The sequence below is a fragment of the Phyllopteryx taeniolatus genome, chromosome 13, assembly GCF_024500385.1.
Source record: "Phyllopteryx taeniolatus isolate TA_2022b chromosome 13, UOR_Ptae_1.2, whole genome shotgun sequence".
Taxonomy (NCBI): Eukaryota; Metazoa; Chordata; class Actinopteri; order Syngnathiformes; family Syngnathidae; genus Phyllopteryx; species Phyllopteryx taeniolatus.
Genome location: NC_084514.1, coordinates 22,868,750 through 22,890,266, shown reverse-complemented (window position 1 = coordinate 22,890,266; position 21,517 = coordinate 22,868,750). Strand labels below are relative to the sequence as shown.

The following is a 21,517-nucleotide window of genomic DNA, read 5'->3' as shown; positions in this document are numbered from 1 at the left end:
TAAAATTATGAACCGTTTATTGAGAAAAGGCATAGGTGGAGACAGGCTTCAGCAAAGAGACGTGGAATGCAGGATGAATTTTCAGAGACTGTGGAAGCTTCAATTGGACGGAAGTGGGATTGATGATCTTGGTAATGGGGAAGGGACCAATGAAACGCGGAGTGAGTTTCCGGGACTCTGTCTGAAGCGGGAGGTCGTGAGAAGAAACCCAGACAGAATGGCCCACCTTGTATTCGGGCGTCGGGGAGCGATTACCGGGTCAACGCCGCTCGGACGTCTATCCACACTGCCTAGATTCTTCGGAGAGGATCCTTGACGGCGGGGACTGCCACTGCCTGCTCCTGTTCTTTGAATAATGGGGGTTGGTAACCATAGCAAGCCATGAATGGTGACATACCGATAGCGGAACTGGTGAGGGAGTTGTGGGCGTACTCAATCCATGGGAGGAATGAGCTCCAGGAGGAGGTGTTGGAGGACTTGGCGTACATGACGGTGATGTTCTTCAAGGGAGCAGGAGAAAATGAGTGTCATCCAAATAGACAAAAACAAACCGATTCAGCATATCACGGAGGACATCGTTAATGAAGGTCTGGAAGACAGCGGGGCCATTAGTCAATCCAAACGGCATGACCTGGTATTCGAAGTGTCCGAGAGGGGTGTTGAAAGCGTTTTTCTATTTATCCCCCTCTCGGATAGGGATGCAGTGGTACGCATTCTGTAGATCCAACTTGGTGAATATCCCGGCGTCGCAGAGGGGTTCAAACGAGGGGTAGATGAGGGGAAGCGGAGATTTATTTTTGACGGTGATGTCATTGACACCACGGTAGTCGATACTTGGGCGAAGAGTGGTGTCTTTCTTTTCAACAAAAAAGAAGCCGTCCCATACTGGAGAAGAGGAAGGTCATATGAGTCCGGAAGCCAGAGAGTCATGGATATAGTCCTCCATTGCCTTTTTCTCAGGTCGGGAAAGATTGTAGAGACGGCTAGAAGGAAGAGGGGCCCCCGGCAGCAGATTAATTGCGCGGTCATACGGGCGGTGGGGGGTTAGCGAAATGGCCAGGTCTTTGATGAACACCAGAGAGAGAGATCATGGTATTCTTCAGGGACTCGGGAGAGGTCAACGGGCGTGGAAGAGGGCAGCGATTTATCAGAGGGCAGTATAGCTGAGAGCAGGCAGTGTGAGTGGCAGTGAGGGCTCCATCCGGTGATGGCTTCGTGTGTCCAGTCGATGGTGGGGTTGTGTTTCTTGAGCCAGGGAAATCCGAAGACTAATGGGGTATCAGGGGAAGAGATAACAAAAAGTGAGATGTTCTCACAGTGATTACCCGAAATGAGCAAGCTGAATGGCACTGTTTGGATCGTAACGGGGGAGATGATTCGGCCATCCAGGGCTGTGACTTTCTTCGGGGACGGAAGTGGTTGGAGAGGGATTTGGAGCTGGTGAATTATTGCTTCATGAATGAAGTTGTCATCGGCACTGGAATCTACAAGGGCTGTAATGGGGGTGTTCTGAGCAGAAACTATAATGCAAGCGGGAACGGTCATGCGAGAGGGAGAGCTTGATGGAATGGGGGTTTGGCTCACCACGACGCTCTCAGGTCACGGTGAACCTTTTGATCGGAGGGGGCATGAGGAAATAAAGGGACCGGATTGACCGCGGTAGATACACAGCCGCTGGATGACTCGATACACAGCCGCTGACTGACGCTCCTGTGGGTCATTTTACCAATTTGCATGGGCTCTGTGGTAGCTACGGAGAGTGACGGAGGTGCGGGAGACGGTGGGGGAGGCGGGTGTGAAGCCGACAGCGTGGTACTCTGAGTGGGATGATTCTTACATACGCGGACCCTTTCTCTCTCGTGCTCTCTCTCTCTCGCAGTCGGCTATCAAGCCAAATGGAAAGGGCGATGAGATCCTCGAGAGAGAGGAGGGCTCGTCCCGGACCACTAGCTCATCCTTGAGTTGGTCGGAGAGGCCATTTGAAAAAAATCCCCCCAAGCGCCGCGTCATCCCATCCGCATTCACCTGCCGATATCCGGAACTCAATGGAATATTCCGCTGCTGATTTAGCTCCCTGCGTGTGCATGAGGAGGAGACGGGTGGCTTCTTTGCCATGAACTGGGTGATCAAATACTTTGCGGAGTTCGGCGGGAAAAAAAAAATCGAATGAATGAAGTACCGGAGAAGAGTTTTGCCATAATGAAGTGGACCATTTTGCTGCGGAGGAAGTTAGTTACATATGCTACTTTGGAACGTTCGGTGGGATAACTGTACGGTTGGAGATTGAATACAAGTGAGCAATTAAAAAACTGGCTACATGCACCTAGGTAGGGCTCGGGCTGAGGGACATGAGGTTCTTTGTACGGGAAAGTGGGGTGGCTCGGAGGCTACGGGCTCAGGAGGAGTACTTACAGGGGGTTGAATGGATTGCATCTGTTGGGAAAGGAGGGATACATGTTGCGAAAGGGAGTGGAGCGTTTCAGTGATTTCTTGCAGCTTTTTGTCCTGTCGTCCAATGTGGGCGCCTTAGAGGGTTACTGCATTCTTCAGAGCCTCCAAGAGCAGGCGGAAGCAGATGTAAAATGATGAACAGTTTATTGAGGAAAGGTTATGGAGGTGGTCCTGGATGTTTTGGCAGGCGGCGGCGTGGACAGGTGGCAGGCAGTGGACAGAACAGACGGCTGGCTTGGTGGCAGGAAGGATGTAAGTCAGGAACACAAGGGAGCACTAGGAACGAGGAGAAACAAGAGTTAACAAGGGAAGCGAGGAACAGTATAGCTTACTTGACATAAGGTGGGCCGTGGTACCGCTAGGAGAGGCTGCAATACTTTGGCGAGGATTTCCGGGAATGGGCAGGCTTATATACACCGGTGGTGATGAGGCTGATTGAAGACAGGTGCTGAAAACAGAGAGGGGAGGGAGGAGAGAGGACACAAAGCGCCCTCCTGGCTCCAATAATGGAACTGCAGGGCAGTATATGACAGAGCCCCTTCTTTTCCCATCATCTCAACAGGAGCAGCAGCTGAAGTTAACTTTTATTTTAGTAATCGATTGACAAGGTTCCAAGTTGACCTAATGTTGTTCGAAGCGTGCATAAACTTATTTGAGTCATGCCCCCCCCACCCCTTTGTTACTGATAGTGTGAATGTATTTTTATATTAATGCTGCTGTGATATACTGAAACTGTTTCTTTATAACTTCAGAACACCTTTGTCTTTTACAGTGTTGACTATAACCAAACACTGGAAGCACATTAGTTCAATAAATATGGCACCATTTCACTTGGTTCATGCAGACCATTGCTTCTAAGCAACTCCTTGTGGGTTTTTAAGTAACTTGCCAATTCAGCACATGCTCATCAAAATGAAAATGGAACCATTCAGTGATTTGGAAGGGCATGAAGTTCTGTGGCAACAAATGAAGTAGGGATTTAATGTTAAAATGATTCTATAGTCTCACTGTGGTCTATAACAGGAAGTAAACAAGAACAGAAACACCATAAATACTTTGATTATTTATATAATAAATATTTTGGTATTACTGTATCTAGAATCTCAATATTGTAGTTATGTGAATATAGCCTGCAAAGAACGGGTAATAATTATTGTGTACATCAAAGGCAAGGCCTTCTGTTACCAGGCCACAGAAGTGGAAAAGGTTAAATGGGGATACAACAAAAAAAGGGAACCGGTTATAATTCTGTATAGAACCTCTTCTAGCATTTTGTCCAAGTCTTTTAGAAGCAGCTCTTAAACACTCACATCTCCTCTTATTTGTATTTGAACTTGTGTAGCGAATTAGTCTCTTCCTTTCCAGTGTCTTTCTCTGTCACACTTAACAGTAACACTGAGTGTCTGGCTGGACATGTTACGAAAGTCTTTCCGTTCACAGGTTATCATGTAAACACTTTAAGGGCGATTCTCACAAATTCATTTTACTTGTAACATATGTATCATAGGAGAAAGTAGGAAAGATTTTTGTTCTTGGTGTATTTATCACTTATCCCTGTCCTCGGCTGTGCACTTTGTGAACAAATGAACAAAAGTTGTGTCTGGATGAACAGAGGGTCAGCTGGAGCAGAGTGTAAGAGGTTTCTGTTATGTTCACCCCTAGGCTTCTACATCCTAGGAAAAAAAAAAAAAAAAAAAAACATTATATACAATACATACTGGCTGCCGTCATGCCACAATTTGACCCAATTAGCTTGAAGCCTTTTGAAATAAAAGTAACAAGAATGGCAGCTCTGAATGCTTCTTGTGGTGGGAATTGGCTTTTACTCATGGAACACCACAAAATGTTTTGTGCCTTTTTGTTTCATATCAAATGGAAAAGATAAAATATTCAGGTGAATACGTTTGGCTTTATTTTCCACTTTATTTTTTCCCTTGACAAAATAGAAAAGAACATATTGCATTTAACATGAAACAAAATAGACAATAAAATGTAGTTTGTTGAGACAAAAAGTTTCATGTTAGATATAAAAGAACAGATGCAGTTGTTCCTTCTAAAGTTGATCAGGTGTGGTTTACTATCCAACCAGAGACTGAGTTACACACTCTTTCATCGCAGGTTTTCATCAGTACACCTTTATCACCATGAGCAGGACCAAGCATCTGATTCATGGACACTCATACCATACAGACACCCTTCCCAAACACGCTACACACTACAGATCGAAAACAGCATGATAATATTATTTAAAATGTCAGATGACATGAATGTCTTGTCATGAACAACATTTGAAAGTTAAAGGAAATAATCCACCTGTACACTTACATAAACGTTTGTATACACAGCATATTGCAAACATCTTCACAAGTGCACTAGAATAAACCCAAAGCCGTGTTGATTGATATGTTGTTTTAAGGCAATGATGCTCAGTAAGGGAACTGTTTCAAACATGGAATGAACATTGAATTAGTTTCTGCAGATAAAGTATCCTTTCAATGAGTTGTTGAGACTTGTCTTGTTGCCAGTAATGCCTCAAATTCCTTTAATAACATCTTGTAATTTTCCACTTTTCCTCCACTTTTTCCCGTAAATTCACATTAAAAACGGGTATGAATATTTCGAGCTCTTTGTCATACATACTGAAACACGCAGAATATTAAAAACAACCAGGATTAAATCCCATATTTCCATCAACATGTTTTTTGAGTGGGAAAAGTAAACAATCAAAGCAGCAGGTGTGTTTTCTTGATACATCTTATGAAACATTCATGTGTAGGAGGCATGGGTGTGGTGTTGGAATGCAACAGATGTCCACACAGGTTCCCTAATTTATGATGGCATCATGTACTATTTATATTCTAAACACAATACAAGTAGATATTTACAGTACATTTCAAACATGGTTGGGTCAAACAGCCAAAGTCAAAACAATTACTGGAACAGTTTTTAGAATGAGACAATAATGGTTTCAAAAATGTTAAAAAATTGAACGAAAGGCTGCAAGAAAAACTTCAGATCCTTTACAACCTATATTGTTTTGAATACAGTATAACTGCATGACCCCTTCAAATAGACTACATAAATTGAATCTTTGAAACACTAAGACATTTTGTGGGGATCAAATTGAAGCAGTTGTATGTGTGTCTATGACGCATAGTCCAGTTATTCGTTTCTTCTTTTTTAATCCCCTTTGACATACAGTATGAGCAACAAGTGTGGATCCCTGCAACATGCACTCAGGTCATCATTTAAATGCACCTGGCTTTTTAATAGGAATGACAGATCATTATCTGTTTGGCAAAACTCATGTTACAACATGACTTCAGACTGTTGAGCAGCTTAAGTCGTAAAGCAAGAATGTTAAATCATTTAATTTCAAAACTACAACAGTTAGAGTCCTTGCTCCTTAAGGTTTGCTCCTACACATTTTGAAGGAAAAAAATAACAACATCATAATGGGATCAATTACAACATGAATGTTGGACTATATTAATTTATATGGAGGTTAAAAGAGATTTTCTGATTATCAGGAAATTTATTTATATTGCTTTCAAATGACTCTTGTCCCCATTGTAGGTTTGAAGAATATAAATGTAGTTTTACTGTGTTAGGGCAATTTATTGAGGTTCAACTACCCCTGTAGAAAGAGTAGAAATGGAAATTAAACAATTCGAAACAAAGTTGTCGCTGTGCCAAGAATAGGCTGAGCTCACAAGCTAACTGAGCGTGCATGAAGCTACACAACTGAAGAGACCGTATAGAGCAGTTGTTCCGGATGCTTTACATATAAGTTGATGAGAAGGTGGAAGACAAAAATATAGTCTTTAGAAATGGTCCCAGAAAATGGTAACAGGCATGGGTTGCTCAGATGTAATTGTGAATTTGGGTCTGGACTGCTTATTTGCAAACTCTTTTAATGTGGCAGTGAATGGAGAAACAAAAGGGAAATATTACAGTGACCTAATTTGACCAACCGATGCAGTTCATCTTTTTAATTTGGCATAATGACCTTTTTAGTTTGGGATAGTAAAAAACTCATTGTTTAGTATACTGGAAAATCTTCATGTGCAGCTTGAAATATTGACAATATTGACTATCACATACAAAGGAAAAGGAATTAGGCTCCTTCTCAAATAAAATTTTATTTTATTTTTTTTTTTTTAGTTTCCCCACTCTAATGTTTAAAATCATTATCCATCCATCCATTTTCTGTACTGCTTATCCTCACGAGGGTTGTGGGCATAAAAAAAAAAAATTATCAGACAAAAGATAACCCAAGTAAACATAAAAGGCAGTTTTAAAATGGTGATTTTATTTTTTAGGGAGAAAAAAAATGATTCAATGCAATCTCGCCTGTGTGAAGAAGTAATTGCCCCCCAAACTTAATAACTGGTTGGGCCACCCTCAGCAGCAACAACTGAAATCAAACATTTTCTATGACTGGCAATGAGTCTTTCACATCTGTGTGGATTTGCGGGCCCCTCTTCCTTGGAAAATTGCTTCAATTCAGCAATACTGGAGGGTTTTTTTGACCATGAAAGGCCTTTTTTAAGTCACACCACAGCATTTCAATCTGATTCAAGTCCCTTTGACTAGGCCACTCCAAAACCTTCATTTTTTGGGGGGTTTTCTTTTTGTTTTGTTTTGTATTTCCAAAAGTAAGACAGGGCTTAATGTTCTTTTTGATCACCAGTGGTTTTCCCCTTGGAACTCTGCCATGGATGGATCCTTATTGTTAAGTCATGAACACTGACCTTAACTGAGGCAAGGAAGGCCTGCACTTCATTAGATGTTTTCCTGGGTTCCTTTGTGACCTCCTGGATGAATCGTTGCTATGCTCTAAGAGTAATTTTCGTATGCCGGTCACACCCGGGAAGTTTCACCACTGTTTCATGTTTTCTCCATTCGTGGATAATGGCTCTCACCGTGATTTGCTCGAGTCATAAAGCTTTAGACATGGCTTTCTAACCCTTTCCAGACTGATAGATGTCAGTTACTTCACCATCTGTTGTTGAATTTGTTTGGATCGTGGTATTTTGTTGCAGCTTTTTAAGATCTTTTGGCCATCTTCATTTTGGTAGACAGGTTCTATTTAAGTGATTTCTTGATTGAACAGCTCTGGAGGTAGTCAGGCTGGGGTGTGGTCAATGAAAACAAACTCAGCTTTCCCAAAAATGTGATTAGCTACAGTTAATTCATGATTGAACTGGAGGAGCAATTACTTTTTCCACACAGGGCAAGGTAGCTTTGAAGAGATTTATTACGCTTAATAAATAAACTCATTATTTAGGTTTATTTGGGCTAGATTTGTCTGATATTTAAATTTGTTTGATGATCTTAAACATTAAAGTGGGGAAACTATAGCTAAATACAACCATAATAATAATAATAAACCAAATACAATTTTGAGAAGGGGCCAAACACTTTTTCACAGTACTGTATGCAGTAAGAATGGTCACGTAGATAAGAGGGCAACATAAAAGTATCTGTGAAATTATTAATTTAGAATATAGAATATAGTTGGAAAACACATTTTAAGACCCATACAACCTCCTTAATATACAGTACAAATATATTGGTATATATATTATTAAATATATATAATTGCTCTCTCAGTCTTTAATTTCAGGACTCAACAGAAGTGTTAGCAGCATAGAATGGGTTTCGCCATCGGTAAAACTACACATTGAAGTTTATTCAGTCAATTACGTATTTGTCTTGTCTCACGTGCACAAAGAAAAACCAAGGTTATCATTAAGAGCAAAAAAGCAGGATATTGTATTTGGTCTTCTTTACCTGCCTTGGAGTTTTTCTACCGTTTACCGTAGCTTTGTTCCAGCCACTGCCTCACATCCTTCAGATTGTAAAAAAAAGGCCCCTTGCCACCCAGATAGCTAACCTTTCTGTGTTGTACTATACACACGCGTTCATTGGACACACCGTAAGCCACATTAGCATTGTTGTCCATACAGTCAGCTACCAGCTGACACTGTGGTGGCAGAGAAAAGTGATCAATTAGTTTGCGTGCCGCTCCCAGCCTTTCTTCTAAACTCTGATGCTTCCGTACATTGAAAGAGCAAGAGCCCATAGGTGGGGCCACCCAACCGTCAGATGGATGAGCCTCATCAATGTACACCAGCAGAAAGTCAGCAACATCACTAAAGTCTTCCACCAACCGCCGGAAAGCTGGCAGGTGGCTGATGAAGGGGGGTCATGTGACTGAGCCAAAGTTGACCACCAGAGGGCGATCGGATGACTCAAAATCCAGGAGTCGGCATTCATCCCGATTTCGGACCCTTGCACCTTGTTGCTCATTAGGTATAGTCTGAACCTTGTTGATCCACTGAGGACTACCCGACACCTTCACAACTTTGGAGTTAGGTGCCTCACAGCCAAGTTTGACCTAAGAAGTAACAAGAAGGATTGACATTTACCTGCGCTGAAAAAAAGTACAACAAAGCGGTCATTCATTTTTTTGTAAATTCAAAATGTTGAAAAATATTACTTTGCTCATTTTAAGTGATGTAAATGTATTTTCTTTCATTTAAATGTACTGCATTGCAGGGCACAAAACTGAAGTGTTTAATTTTGAACAAAGGATTTTCTTTAAGAGTCACTGACGGTGTAGCGGTACATTGGTCTGACTTCGGTGCGGGTAGCGAAGGTTCAGTTCCCACTCAGTGACGGTGGGAATGTGAGTTTGAATAGTTGTTGCTCTATGTGTGCCCAGCGACTGGCTGGTGACCAGTTCAGGCCGTAGTCCGCCTTTCACCCTGAGACAGTTGGGATAGGCTCCAGCACCCCATGACCCTGAACAGGATAAGAAGTGTAGAGAATGGATGGGTGGATGGACGGGAGGAGTGATGTAGACATTGGTAAGAAAAATTAATAAACTTTGCATTTTGGTAACATTACTGTTGGTTTAAAGTCATGTTTTGAACCATGTATCTGTCATTTATTATAATATTACATAAATATATATAAAATACTATTATACTACATTATAATAATCGGCCCTCGAATCTTCAAATATTGTCCCGAGAGTGCAGGCCAGGTAGACTGGAGCCTAAATGGGGACAGAAGGAGCTACTGCTTAAACGTATATCCAGTGGACCAGCACGAATTGCGGGGGAAAGGGACCACGAAAATCTCCAGATAATTGACAGGAATTATAATTGCATTAAAAAAAAATGTTTTGTTTTGAAAGCCATAATTTCTTGACTAACTGAGGATGTTCAAAACATTTTGGAAAAAAAAACAAAAAACAATTGGAAAAAAATAATGATAATTGGAGAAACATCTGCGAATAGGTGAATCAGCTGGTACTGAACCACGAGTATGTGGGGATCCACTGTATTTCTCTCAGATAAACCAAAAAGATGCTAAAATTTTTTTTTTAAAACAGTAACAGTAAAAGCCTTGCCTAGTGTCAAGCTTGTATAAATATGTGCAGATGTATGAGCATTGAAACTTGCTGCTGTGTGCTTCTAAACTAAACTAAGATAAATTGGCAAGAGCTAACTTTTTGGCAAACACTGGTAATGTTTGTTCCAACATTCGGAAATGGTTTACAAGAAATAAAAACTTTCAGGATACACTAAATGAATCATTTTTTATGAATCAAAGCTAAAATATTAAAATGTGACAGATTACTTCTTTGTGTGTCGTGTGTGTGTGTGTGTGCGCGTGTGTGTGTGTGTGTGTGCGCCAGATGCAGTGAGCTTTGTCCATATCATGTATTAGCCTACTTTTAGTGGTGGTACATGTTGTACTGTGGCTCTCCATTATGACCTATTTTGATCTCTTGAATGAGATTCTGTCATTTCAGGTATGGGTTAACAGTCAGTGACTAGATTAGCTGTGGAGGGTTTATGGCTTTGGTCAAATATTTACAATTGGAGAACATCATGTCACTGTTTACTTTAAATTGTGTCTTGATTCATGAAAACCAGAATCTCTCGACCTACACCCTTACTGGTGCTCCAAAGTGAACCCTGCTTTTTATTCTAACTGACATACACTGTTACAAATTAAAAACAATAAAAAAAAAAAATCCTTTGGCTTCAAATCTGCCATGTCGCTTCTCACTGGCACTTTCCTAACTGCACTTTAATGCAGCAAGCTAGGACACAGTTGTTCTCGTTTAGCCTGACATGTTATTTCTAGTTCTGCTGAGCGACAATGAAATATGATTACACAGGGCATGTTTACTGACACGTGCAGCCGAGTTGATCATGCAATAGTCACCACGTGATTTGACTGAATTAAATAAAATGGAGAGAAAAAATAGACCTTAAAGTTAATGGCATTATTTGTTTGTATACTGCATGTGCAAGAGGTTTGCGTCAAGGGGAAAAACGAACAAACATACAAACGCTCCAACAGTCACTTCAGATCCCATATTTAAATTACAGGCACGTGCAGGTTTTAACGGTGCATTGCACGGAACCGCAGTGAGTATTTGAATCGCCGTCAGTGCCTTACCTTTTTGTAGGCGTCCAGCAAGAAACTATTCCAGATGGAGCGGAGCCCCGCCGTCGTCAACATGCGACGCCACTCTCCCGAGCCGGCGGACCTGGAGCAACTCAAAAGCGAAACAATGCGCTTCACGAGCACCATGGAGTCGTACAGCGCCAGGAAGAGACAGTTTGAAAAGAAACCAGGTAATATTTGGAGTGTCACTAGCAGATCTTCGCTGGCCATCCCCATTTTGTGTCTTTGCACGCAATCGCTCGCAGTTGCTACAAGTTGCCTGTCATTGCGCGACGCATGAACGCACTGTGGTGCAGCTCAGTCACTGCCCACATGCTTGCAGCACAGCCCCGTCCAGGCTACCAACTTCAATCACAGGACAGGTGAGCACTGGCCACTAACCCATCACAAGATTACAAATCTCAACTGAGCCTGTATTTCTCTCTCTCTGGTCGAGAGAGAGAGAGAGAGAGAGAGAGAGAGAGAGAGAGAGAGAGAGAGAGAGAGAGGGAGAGGGAGAGAGAGAGGGACCGAGGGAGGGAGGGAGGGACGGACGGACGGACCCCTGTGGGGAGTTTGCATGTTCTCCCCCATGCCTGCGTGGTACTCCGGTTTCCTCCATGCATGGTAGGTTAATTTAGGACTCTAAATTGCCCGAGGTGTGAATGTGAATGGTTGTTTGTTTATATGTCCCTTCGATTGGCTGGCGACCAACGCAGGGTGTACCCTGCCTCTCGCCCAGAGTCAGCTTGGATAGGCTTCGGCATGCCCATGACCCTAGTGAGGATAAGTGCGATGGAAAATGGATAGATGAAATATTAATTCAATAGCTCTATGGGTCATTCTACGGATGTGGTGAAATGTTACGAGCAATTATTAACGGCAAATTACATTAAAATGCATCAAATATTAACACACAACAGTATCGTCTGTAATCAAGTGTCAACATGTAGATATAAAATAATATTACATCAAGAATTTTCCACCTCCAATTATTTTGCAATAAACCATGTCAAACGCATTTTTGTGGTTTTTGACCAGCGCCCAATTGTGACATTTAAGTAGTCATCGACGGAAATAGGCACAGTGTGAAAAATATCAGCAAAATCATGCAAACACTTCGCCAATATTTGCTAAAAGGGTGCGCCTCAACAGACGTTAATGACATTCCACGGCGATATTTCTTAGAGGCACTTATTAGAAATAGGCATCGTGCTCGTAAATTTGTCGGTCAAAACACGTTACGAGTAGGCGGCCACTCACTTTCATAACTGGAAACAAACAACGACCATTTTACGACGGCTATTTGGAATTGATGCAATAATCTCCAAAAATAATCATAAAAGGCTCAGTCAATTGCTTCAGAAGGAGTAGGAGACAATATTGACTTACATTTTAAAGTTTTGGTCATATTTTCGTTTGAGCGACTTGGATAAAATAACAAAAACGGTTCGACTATTTTGCGACATCGATCACCCAGAACCATTTTCGGCTTACATAGGACTAGCATACGGCAGCATTTGAGCTTGATGGGACCATGGAGTGGCTGGTAGAAGCTGGTAAGTGTTTTCAAGAAAATTATATCAAAATGTTACAAGCTTCGATCTCAAACGGTCGAGTTACTAGCAATGATGAAAATCGAGTTTGTATAGAATTAGATGGTTTCTTGTTTGATTCGTCGAAATAGAAATGATTGGTGAATTTCGACCGTTGAGGATGTGGTCCTGATTATGCGCATACTTTATTCCTTATTATTAAACTTGGATTTGGTTCGATTATAAAGGCCTCCAGTCAAACTTCAAGTTGATGGTCTAACTGTCAAGGGTATCATACCAAGTAAGGAAACTGATATTGGAAAATTCACTAGTGCTATTAAGTTCTGATATCCACTGAATTCATTCACTTATACCTGTTAGTATTCAGTTCCTTCATTTTCCATTTTGTATTTTTAGTCAATGTTACACACATCTATATTTGCCCTAAGTAAATATTTTACTTGATACTTTGCGGTGCAATAACAAGTTGGACATAAATTGGTTTGTGAACCTACTCTAACCCTAATATTTGTGTGAAAAATTCCCAAGGTTTTCATACAATAAACAGCTTTCCATGTTCATATCTAGAGTCAGTGTTACAGGCGACCACTGGTCAAATAATGGTCATATTAAGTAAACTATGCATGTTTTTATCCCATGATCCCCTAAACGTAACTGGTATACTTCAAAGAAATTTTACTAACATATTTTCAACAAAATTATTCTAGTTCTTAAATTTTTCTTACATGTCACAAATTGTGTACCACCTCAGTTGGAATGACCCATATATTAAACTATATTATTACTTTGTTGTTAAAATGACCCGAAATGACTCGAAACTCAAAGTTTAGAACTTGTGATTTGACTCGAGACTTGCTTGTCTCGACTTGGGACTTGGCTCGGAAGGTAAAGACTTTGAGACTTGTGACTTGCAAAGCAATGACTTGGTCCCACATCTGAGTGCAGCACATCACAGCAGGGTGTAAGATCATGGCAGGCAAGGTATACATTGAGTGGCATAAATGCTAAATGGACTGCAATTACTGTATATAGCACTTTATCTACACCATCACAATGGGCAAAGTGCTTTACAAAGCCTCACATTCACCCACATTCATACACCAGTGAGCAACTGCTGCCATGCCCACTGGGAGCAACTTAGGGTTCAGTGTCTTGCCCATGGAGACTTCGACATACGGACAGTCGTAGCCGGGATTCGAACCAGTTACCCTTCGGTCAATAGGACGACCTACTCTACCTACTGAGCCACAGCCGCCCATAAACAGGTAGCAGGATTAGTGTAGCGGAACATCTGTACCAAATACGGACTGGAGGTCCCAGAATCAAGGCAATCATGGCAGACACCACCCAAAGGTGGTTGAGAACAACCAGGCCAAGATCCTGCGGGACTTCCAGATCCAGGCTGACAAACTGGTGATGCCCAACCAGTGTGACATAATGGTGATTCATGGCCAGAATAGGTGAATGTTAAGGGTACCATGGTTTCAGGGGGCGCCACAAAACCGGGAAAAAAATCCTCTTTAATATACTGTAATTATATTAAAACTAGTTATTGCTATTAATTCTTAAAATGATGACACTGACTGATACAGATGTAAACTAATGTCCAATTAATATTACAACAAATGACAATATATAAGCAATTTTCATGAGTGTGACTTGTTTTTGAAAAAAAAGTAATTACTGTATTCTTTTTTGGAGGGCGAGACACTGTAATCATGGCAACCCACAACTAAGTTAACCCGCCCATGCACTCCTGCGGCGCCTCATAGAATGTATCATGGAGCAGATTACATTAAAATTCATGGATTTATTTTTTTTTTTAAAATAGAGAACAAGGGAGTGGCAACATCCTATTCAAAGATGTCTCACAGCAACTATGACGTCTAACATCATCCATCACAATGAAACTGCAGGTGCACGCAGGTAAGCTACGCTAACTTCACTGCTAGTTTACGGATAGCTGGTCAAACATTAACTAAGCTGTCACGAATGAAGAGGAGCTGGACACAAGAGCCGGTGGAGGCAGATAGGTTATGATGAACAGTTTATTATGGAAGGTAATGGAGGTGGTCCTAGGTGCGTTGGCAGGCAGTGGCGAGGACAGGCGGCTGGCTTGGCGGCGGGCTGGCAGGAATGACGTAGATCAGGAACACGGGGGAAACACTGAGAAGGAGGATAGACACAGGAGTCATTAAAGGAGACAAGGAATAGTGTGGCTTTCGTGAGGCAGGTGGGCCGTGGTACCGCATGGAGACGCTCCAATACTTTGGCGAGGATTTCCGGGATCAGGCAGGCTTATATGCAGGTGGTGACAAGGGCTGATTGGTGACAGGTGCGCGGCTAGAGGAAGGTGCTGGAAAGAGAGAGGGGAGGGGTGCGAGAGGGCGCAAAGCGCCACCCAGACTCCAACAAGAATACTGCAGGGCAGTTCATGACAGTATCCCCCTCTCAACGGATGCCTCTCGGTGAGTGGCGTAGAATCCAAGATGGCGCCTACCAGTGTGGTCGCCTCGGTTACGCGCTCTCTAGTATTGTTTTTGTGTTTTTCGTTCATCTTTGGCAACATTACACGACTCACTTGCACAAGGGGAGATTTGCTAACCATCAAGGAGGCTACTCCGTACTTTCTTTCACCAACTTTCGCAAATCCGCTCAGTTTTTTCCCCCCCGAGTTACTCACCGGAGCAGCGACAGCGGTCCTAGGCGCATGGAAACTGATCCAACGCCACAGAGGGAAGCGAGCCGGCATCCAGGTGAAACTCCGCAAGAGAGGATACAGATTGTCGTTCCCGTCGATCCACCTCGCGAATGTACGCTCCCTACCGAACAAAATGGATGAGCTTCATCTCCTGATAAAGACCAGTAAAGACTTCGGACGTTCCGCCGCCATGTGCTTTACGGAGACCTGGCTTTGCGACGCTGTACCCGATGGCGGCGTCATGCTTCCCGGGTTCCATATTCACAGAGCAGACCGCGACATGGAATCATCGGGGAAAACAAAAGGCAGCGGGATATGCTTCTATATCAACGAAAAATGGTGTACGGACGTCACGGAGCTTAGCACACACTGCAGCCCGCATTTGGAGTCGCTGTTTTTGAACTGTAAGCCATTCTACTCACTGCGTGAGTTCGCATCATTCATTCTGGTCGGCGCCTATATTCCGCCTCAAGCTAACACGAACGCCGCACTGCTAACGCTCGCCGAACAAGTCAACGAAATTGAAAAAAAAACACCCGGACTCGCCCCTCATTATTCTCGGGGACTTTAACAAAGCTAAACTCAACCACGAACTCCCTAAACACAAGCAGCACATCAACTGTCCTACCAGGGAAAATAACATTTTAGACTACTGCTAAAAAACGCATATCGTGCTATACCTCGTGCCGCCCTGGGCTTGTCTGATCACTGCTTAATTCACTTAATACCGACGTACAGGCAAGAACTTAAATGCACGAAGCCTACCGTCAAAACAGTGAAAAACTGGACCAATGAAGCAAAGATGGAACTTCAAAGCTGTTTAGACTGCACAGACTGGAGTGTCTTTGAAAATTCAGCTGGCAGCCTAGATGAATATACGGACACTGGCACATCCTATATCAGTTTCTGTGAAGAGGTTTGTGTACCAACAAAGTCATTTCGCGCTTTCAACAACAACAAGCTGCGGTTCACTGCTAAACTTAAGCAGCTTCGCCAAGCTAAGGAGGACGCATATCAGAGCGGGGACAGGGCCCTGTATAATCGAGCTAGAAACCAGCTGACTAAAGAAATTAACATTGCAAAGAGGAACTATGCAGCAAAGTTGGAAAAACAGTTCAGCGCTAACGACTCTAAATCAGTCTGGCATGCATTCCAATCGCTGACTAATTACAAGCGACGGTCCCCCCAAGCTGAGAACAATAACACACAAGCCAACGACTTGAATACCTTCTACTGCAGATTTGAAAAGGACACTTTCACACCCCACACCCGCCCAGCCGCACCACCGACCCCTATCACACCACTGACTTCTGCTTTAACCATCCGTGAACAGGATGTGAGGCGCATCTTCAAACAACAAAAGATTAGCAAAGCGGCAGGCCCAGACCATGTGTCCCCACCCTGCCTCAAAGTCTGCGCGGACCAGCTCGCGCCAGTCTTCACTCAGATCTTCAATAGATATCTGGAACTGTGCGAAGTACCATCCTGTTTCAAACGCTCCACCATCATTCCAGTCCCCAAGAAACCTGCAATCTCAGGTCTAAATTACTACAGGCCTGTCGTCTTGACATCTGTGGTTATGAAGTCCTTTGAACGTCTCGTGCTGGACCACCTCAAGAGCGTCACAGGTCCCCTGCTGGACCCCCTGCAGTTTGCCTACCGAGCAAACAGGTCTGCGGATGATGCAGTCAACATGGGACTGTACTTCATCCCAGAACACCTTGACAGTGCAAGCACATATGCGAGGATCCTGTTCGTGGACTTCAGCTCAGCGTTCAACACCATCATCCCTGAACTCCTTTCATCCCCTTCTCCTGCTCTCACCTGCCATCTGCCAGTGGATTTACAGCTTTCTGACGGGCAGGGCAAAGCAGGTGAGGCTGGGGGAGGCCACCTCATCCACACGCAGCATCAGCACTGGGGCGTCCTCTCTCCGCTGCTCTTCTCTCTCTACACGAACGACTGCACCTCAGCACACCCGACTGTCAAACTCCTGAAGTTTGCAGATGACACCGCTGTCATCGGCCTGATCAAGGATGGTGACGAGTCTGCATATCGACAGGAAGCGGAGTGGCTGGAGCTGTGGTGCGGCCGACACAACCTGGAGCTGAACACGCTCAAGACTGTAGAGATGATCGTGGACTTCAGGAGGCATCCTTCGCCACAGCTGCCCCTCACGTTGTCCAGCTGCCTTGTGTCAACCGTCGAGACCTTCAAGTTCCTGGGAATTACAGTGTCTCAGGACCTGAAGTGGGCGACCAACATCAACTCCGTCCTCAAAAAGGCCCAGCAGAGGATGTACTTCCTGCGGCTTCTGAGAAAGCACGGCCTGCCACAGGAGCTGCTGAGCCAGTTGTACACAGCGGTCATCGAATCAGTGCTGTGTTCTTCCATCACAGTCTGGTTTGGTGCTGCTACAAAAAAGGACAAACTCTGACTCCAACGGACAATCAAAACTGCTGAAAGGATTGTCGGTACCCCCTACCCAGCCTTGAGGACTTGCACGCTGCCAGAACTAAGACAAAAACGTGCAAAATCCTCTCTGACCCACCACATCCTTGTCACCAGCTCTTCCAGCTCCTTCCCTCAGGTAAGCGCTACCGATCAATGCAAACTAGAACAAGCAGACATTCCAACAGCTTCTTCCCTCTTGCGATCAACTTCTTAAACACCTAACCTACAATTCCATTACAACATGCTGGCAATTTTTTGACTTGAGTTCGTTTTCACATTTCTGTGGGGCGCATTATATATTACACGTGCACTCACTGTAGTAGTCTCGCCACGCTGCACTATTTGCATATCTTTTTGCACAATTGTCAAAAAAAAAAAAAAAAGAAGTACCGGCATTACCAGATAACTAACAACCCTTTATTGCTCAGTGACTTTTTTTTTTTTTCTCAATGTCTTTATGTCTCAAAAGTCGTAAGGGGGGGGGGGGGGGCTGTTGAGAAATGGCCATGTTTTTACTGAATACTGGGGAGAGGTCATGATACTCTTTGGGAATCTGTGAGAGATCCACTGGGGTAACAGAGGGTGGTGGGTCTTTTGAGGGTGGCATAGTGGAGAGCAGGCACTGAGAATGGCAATGAGGACTCCACCCACTAATAGCTAGTCCCGTCAATGGCGGGGTTGTGATGTTTGAGGCAGCGAATACCAAGAACTAAGGGTGTCTCAGGGGAAGCAATGACAAAGAGTGAAATGTTCTCGCGGTGATTACCGGAAATTAGTAGCGTGATAGGCACAGCTTGGTGGGTGCCTGGGGAAAAGACTCTGCCATCCTGGGCTGTGACTTTTTTCAGGGACAGAAGTGGTTGGAGAGGGATTTGGTGAACAATACCTTCATGAATAAAATTGTCATCAGCACCGGAATCAATAAGTGCTGTAATGGGGGTGTTATGAGCAGAAACAAGAATGCAAGCGGGAACGGTCATGCGGGAGGAAGAGCTGGAGGAAATGGAGGTTTGGCTCACCACGACGCTCTCGGGGTGGAAGGGACCTTATGCAAGCGGACCCCCCTCTCTCGTGCTCTCTCTCGCGGTCTCTTATCCAGAGGGATGGAAAGGGCGATGAGATCCTCGAGAGAGGAGGGCTCGTCCCGGACCGCGAACTCATCCTTAAGTTTTTCCGAAAGGCCGTTCGAAAAAATCCCCCTAAGCGCAGCATCATCCTACCCGCATTCAGCCACAAGTATACAGAACTCATTCGAGTACTCTAAATACTTTGCGGAGTTAGGAGGAAAGGGAATTGAATGAATGGGGTACCAAGGAGGAGTTGTGCCATAAGGAAATGCACCATTTAGCTGCTTTGCCACGGCGGAGGTTAGTGACGTATGCTACCTTGGATTGTTCGGTGGGGTAACTGTAAGGTTGAAGGTTAAAAACTAGGGTGCAGTTGAGAAGAAATTGGCTACAAGCACCTAGGTCCTCGGAGTAGGGTTCGGGTGGAGATACATGAGGTTCTTTGTAAGGAAAGTGGGGTGGCTCGGCGACAGCGGACTCAGAATGGGTACTTACGGGGGGTTGAACAGATTGTAACTTTTGAGAAAGGAGACCTGTTACAAAAGGGAGTGTAGCGTTTCAGTGATTTCTTGCAAGGTCTTCTCGTGACGTAATATGTGGGCCGCCTTGGAGGGTGAATGCGTTCTTGAGTGCCTCCGGGGTTGCTGGGTCCATAATGGCCAAAATATTCTGTCATGAATGGAGAGGAGCTGGACCCAAGAGCAGGCAGAGGCAGATAGGTTATGATGAATAGTTTATTATGGAAGGTAATGGAGGTGGTCCTAGGTCCGTTGGCAGGCAGTGGCGAGGACAGGCGGCTGGCTTGCTGGCAGGAATGACGTAGATCATGAACACGGGGGGTACACTGAGAAGGAGGAGAGACACAGGAGTCATTAACGGGGACGAGGAATAGTGTGTCTTACGTGAGGCAGGTGGGCTTGGAGAAGCTGGAATACTTGGGCAGCCGTGGCCCAATGGTTAAGATCATCGCCTGCCACCGTGGGGGACCTAGGTTCAAAACCCCGACTGGACCATCCGCCAACATCCCCTGGACTCACGGCTGTGGTGTCCTTGAGCAAGACACTGATACCCCGAAATGCTCCCCGGGCGCTTCAGCTGCCCCCTGCTCCAGTGTGTTCCATTAACATGTGTATGTGTTCACTGTGATGGGTTAAATGCAGAGAACAAATTTCATGTGCATGCATGCATGTTCATGACAATAAAAGATGATTCTTCTTCTACTTTGACGAGCATTTCCGGGAACAGGAAGGCTAATATGCAGGTGGTGACGAGGGCTGATTGGTGACAGGTGTGCGGTTTGAGGAAGGTGCTGGAAAGAGAGAGGGCTCAAAGCGCCACCCAGGCTCCAACATGAGTACTGCAGGGCAGTGCATGACATAAGCTTAATTTTGGTTTTGCACTGAATTGATAAGACACTAAAACGATAGACAACGTGGAGACTGAAACTGGAAACTATCCCATTAAAACAACTACGATTGTGAATGTGTTAGCATAGACGTGTATATATAAACACCGCCTTGAGCGGAATTACCTCGTTGCCCGGGTACGTCAGCCCGTCCACTGTATTTGATGTGGCAGATCCATCCGTAAAGCAAGGCAATGCACTGAACTTCATAAAGGGGCAACGTACAAATTTACAAATGCAATTTGTAATCTCATCTAGCTATTCACACAAATGAATATATTTGGGAAAACATAGACACCAAAAACAACTTATGGAGTGTTTAAATCTGATGATTACACGTTTAATCTTATATAGTGTAGCTACAAAATATTTCAAAATTTATCACATTAAGTGACTGCGCTGGTAGTTATAAACGTGAAATTGTTAGAAAAAGGCAACATGTATAAAATATCCAAATTTCGTTTTATACTGTAAGTTGTTCATTTATTTGTTATGAACAGTGAAAAAAACATTATCACTCCAATATATGTTGTAACAGAGAATTTGGTGAATGACTTGACTTACACCTTGCTTAAATCGGGCGTCACATGAACGCATATAATTTTTTCCGCAAATCTCCGTGACCACCCCCCACCCTCCCGTTGACAATCGGCCAGGGCAGCTCAATTGACAGCCGTCGGCATTTGGTCCACGAACGCCTTTGCTTGCAACTGTCATATTATGACTTGCTCCTCTGCAAATATCTCCCCCGCCTCCATTTATTTAGCACTGTGTACTTGCTTGACAACAACATTGTATGCTAATCAGTCAATAACCATGGAGATGTTTTAACTGTTACAGATCTTTTGTGGAGATTAAACCTACTCTATCTCCATTGGCCTAACCTACTGTACTAATATGCATATCAGAAAAAAAATGCATAGTAGACAACATGTATCTATTGAGTTGTTTATTATTATATTTTAAATGTTATTTTACGTTTAAATTGGGTGTTGTTAGTTTATGAATTAAAGACAATGTAATAAGCAATTCTATTCAAGTGATTTTCTTTAAACATATGTAAATCACAAATAAATGGGGGGGGGGGGGGGGCAAATAAAATCTCGCCGAGGGCGCCGCATTGACTCGGGCCAGCCCTGTGGTGATGGATTAACATCAGAAGACAGCAGTTGTGATAGATGGAGCAATCCAGAGTGATAGCAACATCAGGAGAATGGAACACAAAAAGCTGGAAAAATATCAAGGACTGAACGAAGAACTTGAGGAAATGTGGTGAAGGCAATAGTGGTGCCCATAGTGATTGAGTCACTGAGGGCAGTAAGACCCAAGCTGGGAGGATGGAGCAGATACCAGGAACAACATCTGACATCACCATCCAGAAGAGCGCAATACTGGCAACAGTTCAGATCTT

The 21,517-nt window shown here is 43.7% G+C and overlaps 1 protein-coding gene and 1 long non-coding RNA gene across 4 annotated transcripts in view; both read right to left on the bottom strand.

Annotated features, from left to right (window-relative positions):
• Positions 1–11,361, bottom strand: dio2 (iodothyronine deiodinase 2). 3 transcript variants are annotated; one of them, XR_009791624.1, is made up of 4 exons: positions 10,936–11,361; positions 8,248–8,854; positions 2,808–4,124; positions 1–2,727 (listed from the first exon to the last, which is right to left on the bottom strand). XR_009791624.1 is itself a non-coding variant. In XM_061796054.1 (3 exons), the coding sequence occupies exons 1-2, from the start codon at positions 11,158–11,160 to the stop codon at positions 8,264–8,266; spliced, it is 816 nt and encodes a 271-aa protein (XP_061652038.1). In that variant the 5' UTR covers positions 11,161–11,361; the 3' UTR covers positions 1–4,124; positions 8,248–8,263. The 3 variants fall into 3 exon arrangements, 2 of the variants coding, with proteins under 2 accessions (XP_061652038.1, XP_061652037.1); XM_061796054.1 differs by having other exon boundaries at positions 1–4,124; XM_061796053.1 differs by lacking the exons at positions 1–2,727; positions 2,808–4,124 and having other exon boundaries at positions 4,341–8,854.
• A 3,640-nt stretch (positions 11,362–15,001) lies between these two features.
• The window catches only part of LOC133488332 (uncharacterized), a 59,938-nt gene continuing 53,422 nt past the window's right edge, over positions 15,002–21,517 (bottom strand). The window contains exon 3 of the long non-coding RNA XR_009791626.1: positions 15,002–15,301. This is a non-coding gene — a long non-coding RNA (uncharacterized LOC133488332). The remainder of the gene's footprint in view (positions 15,302–21,517) is intronic.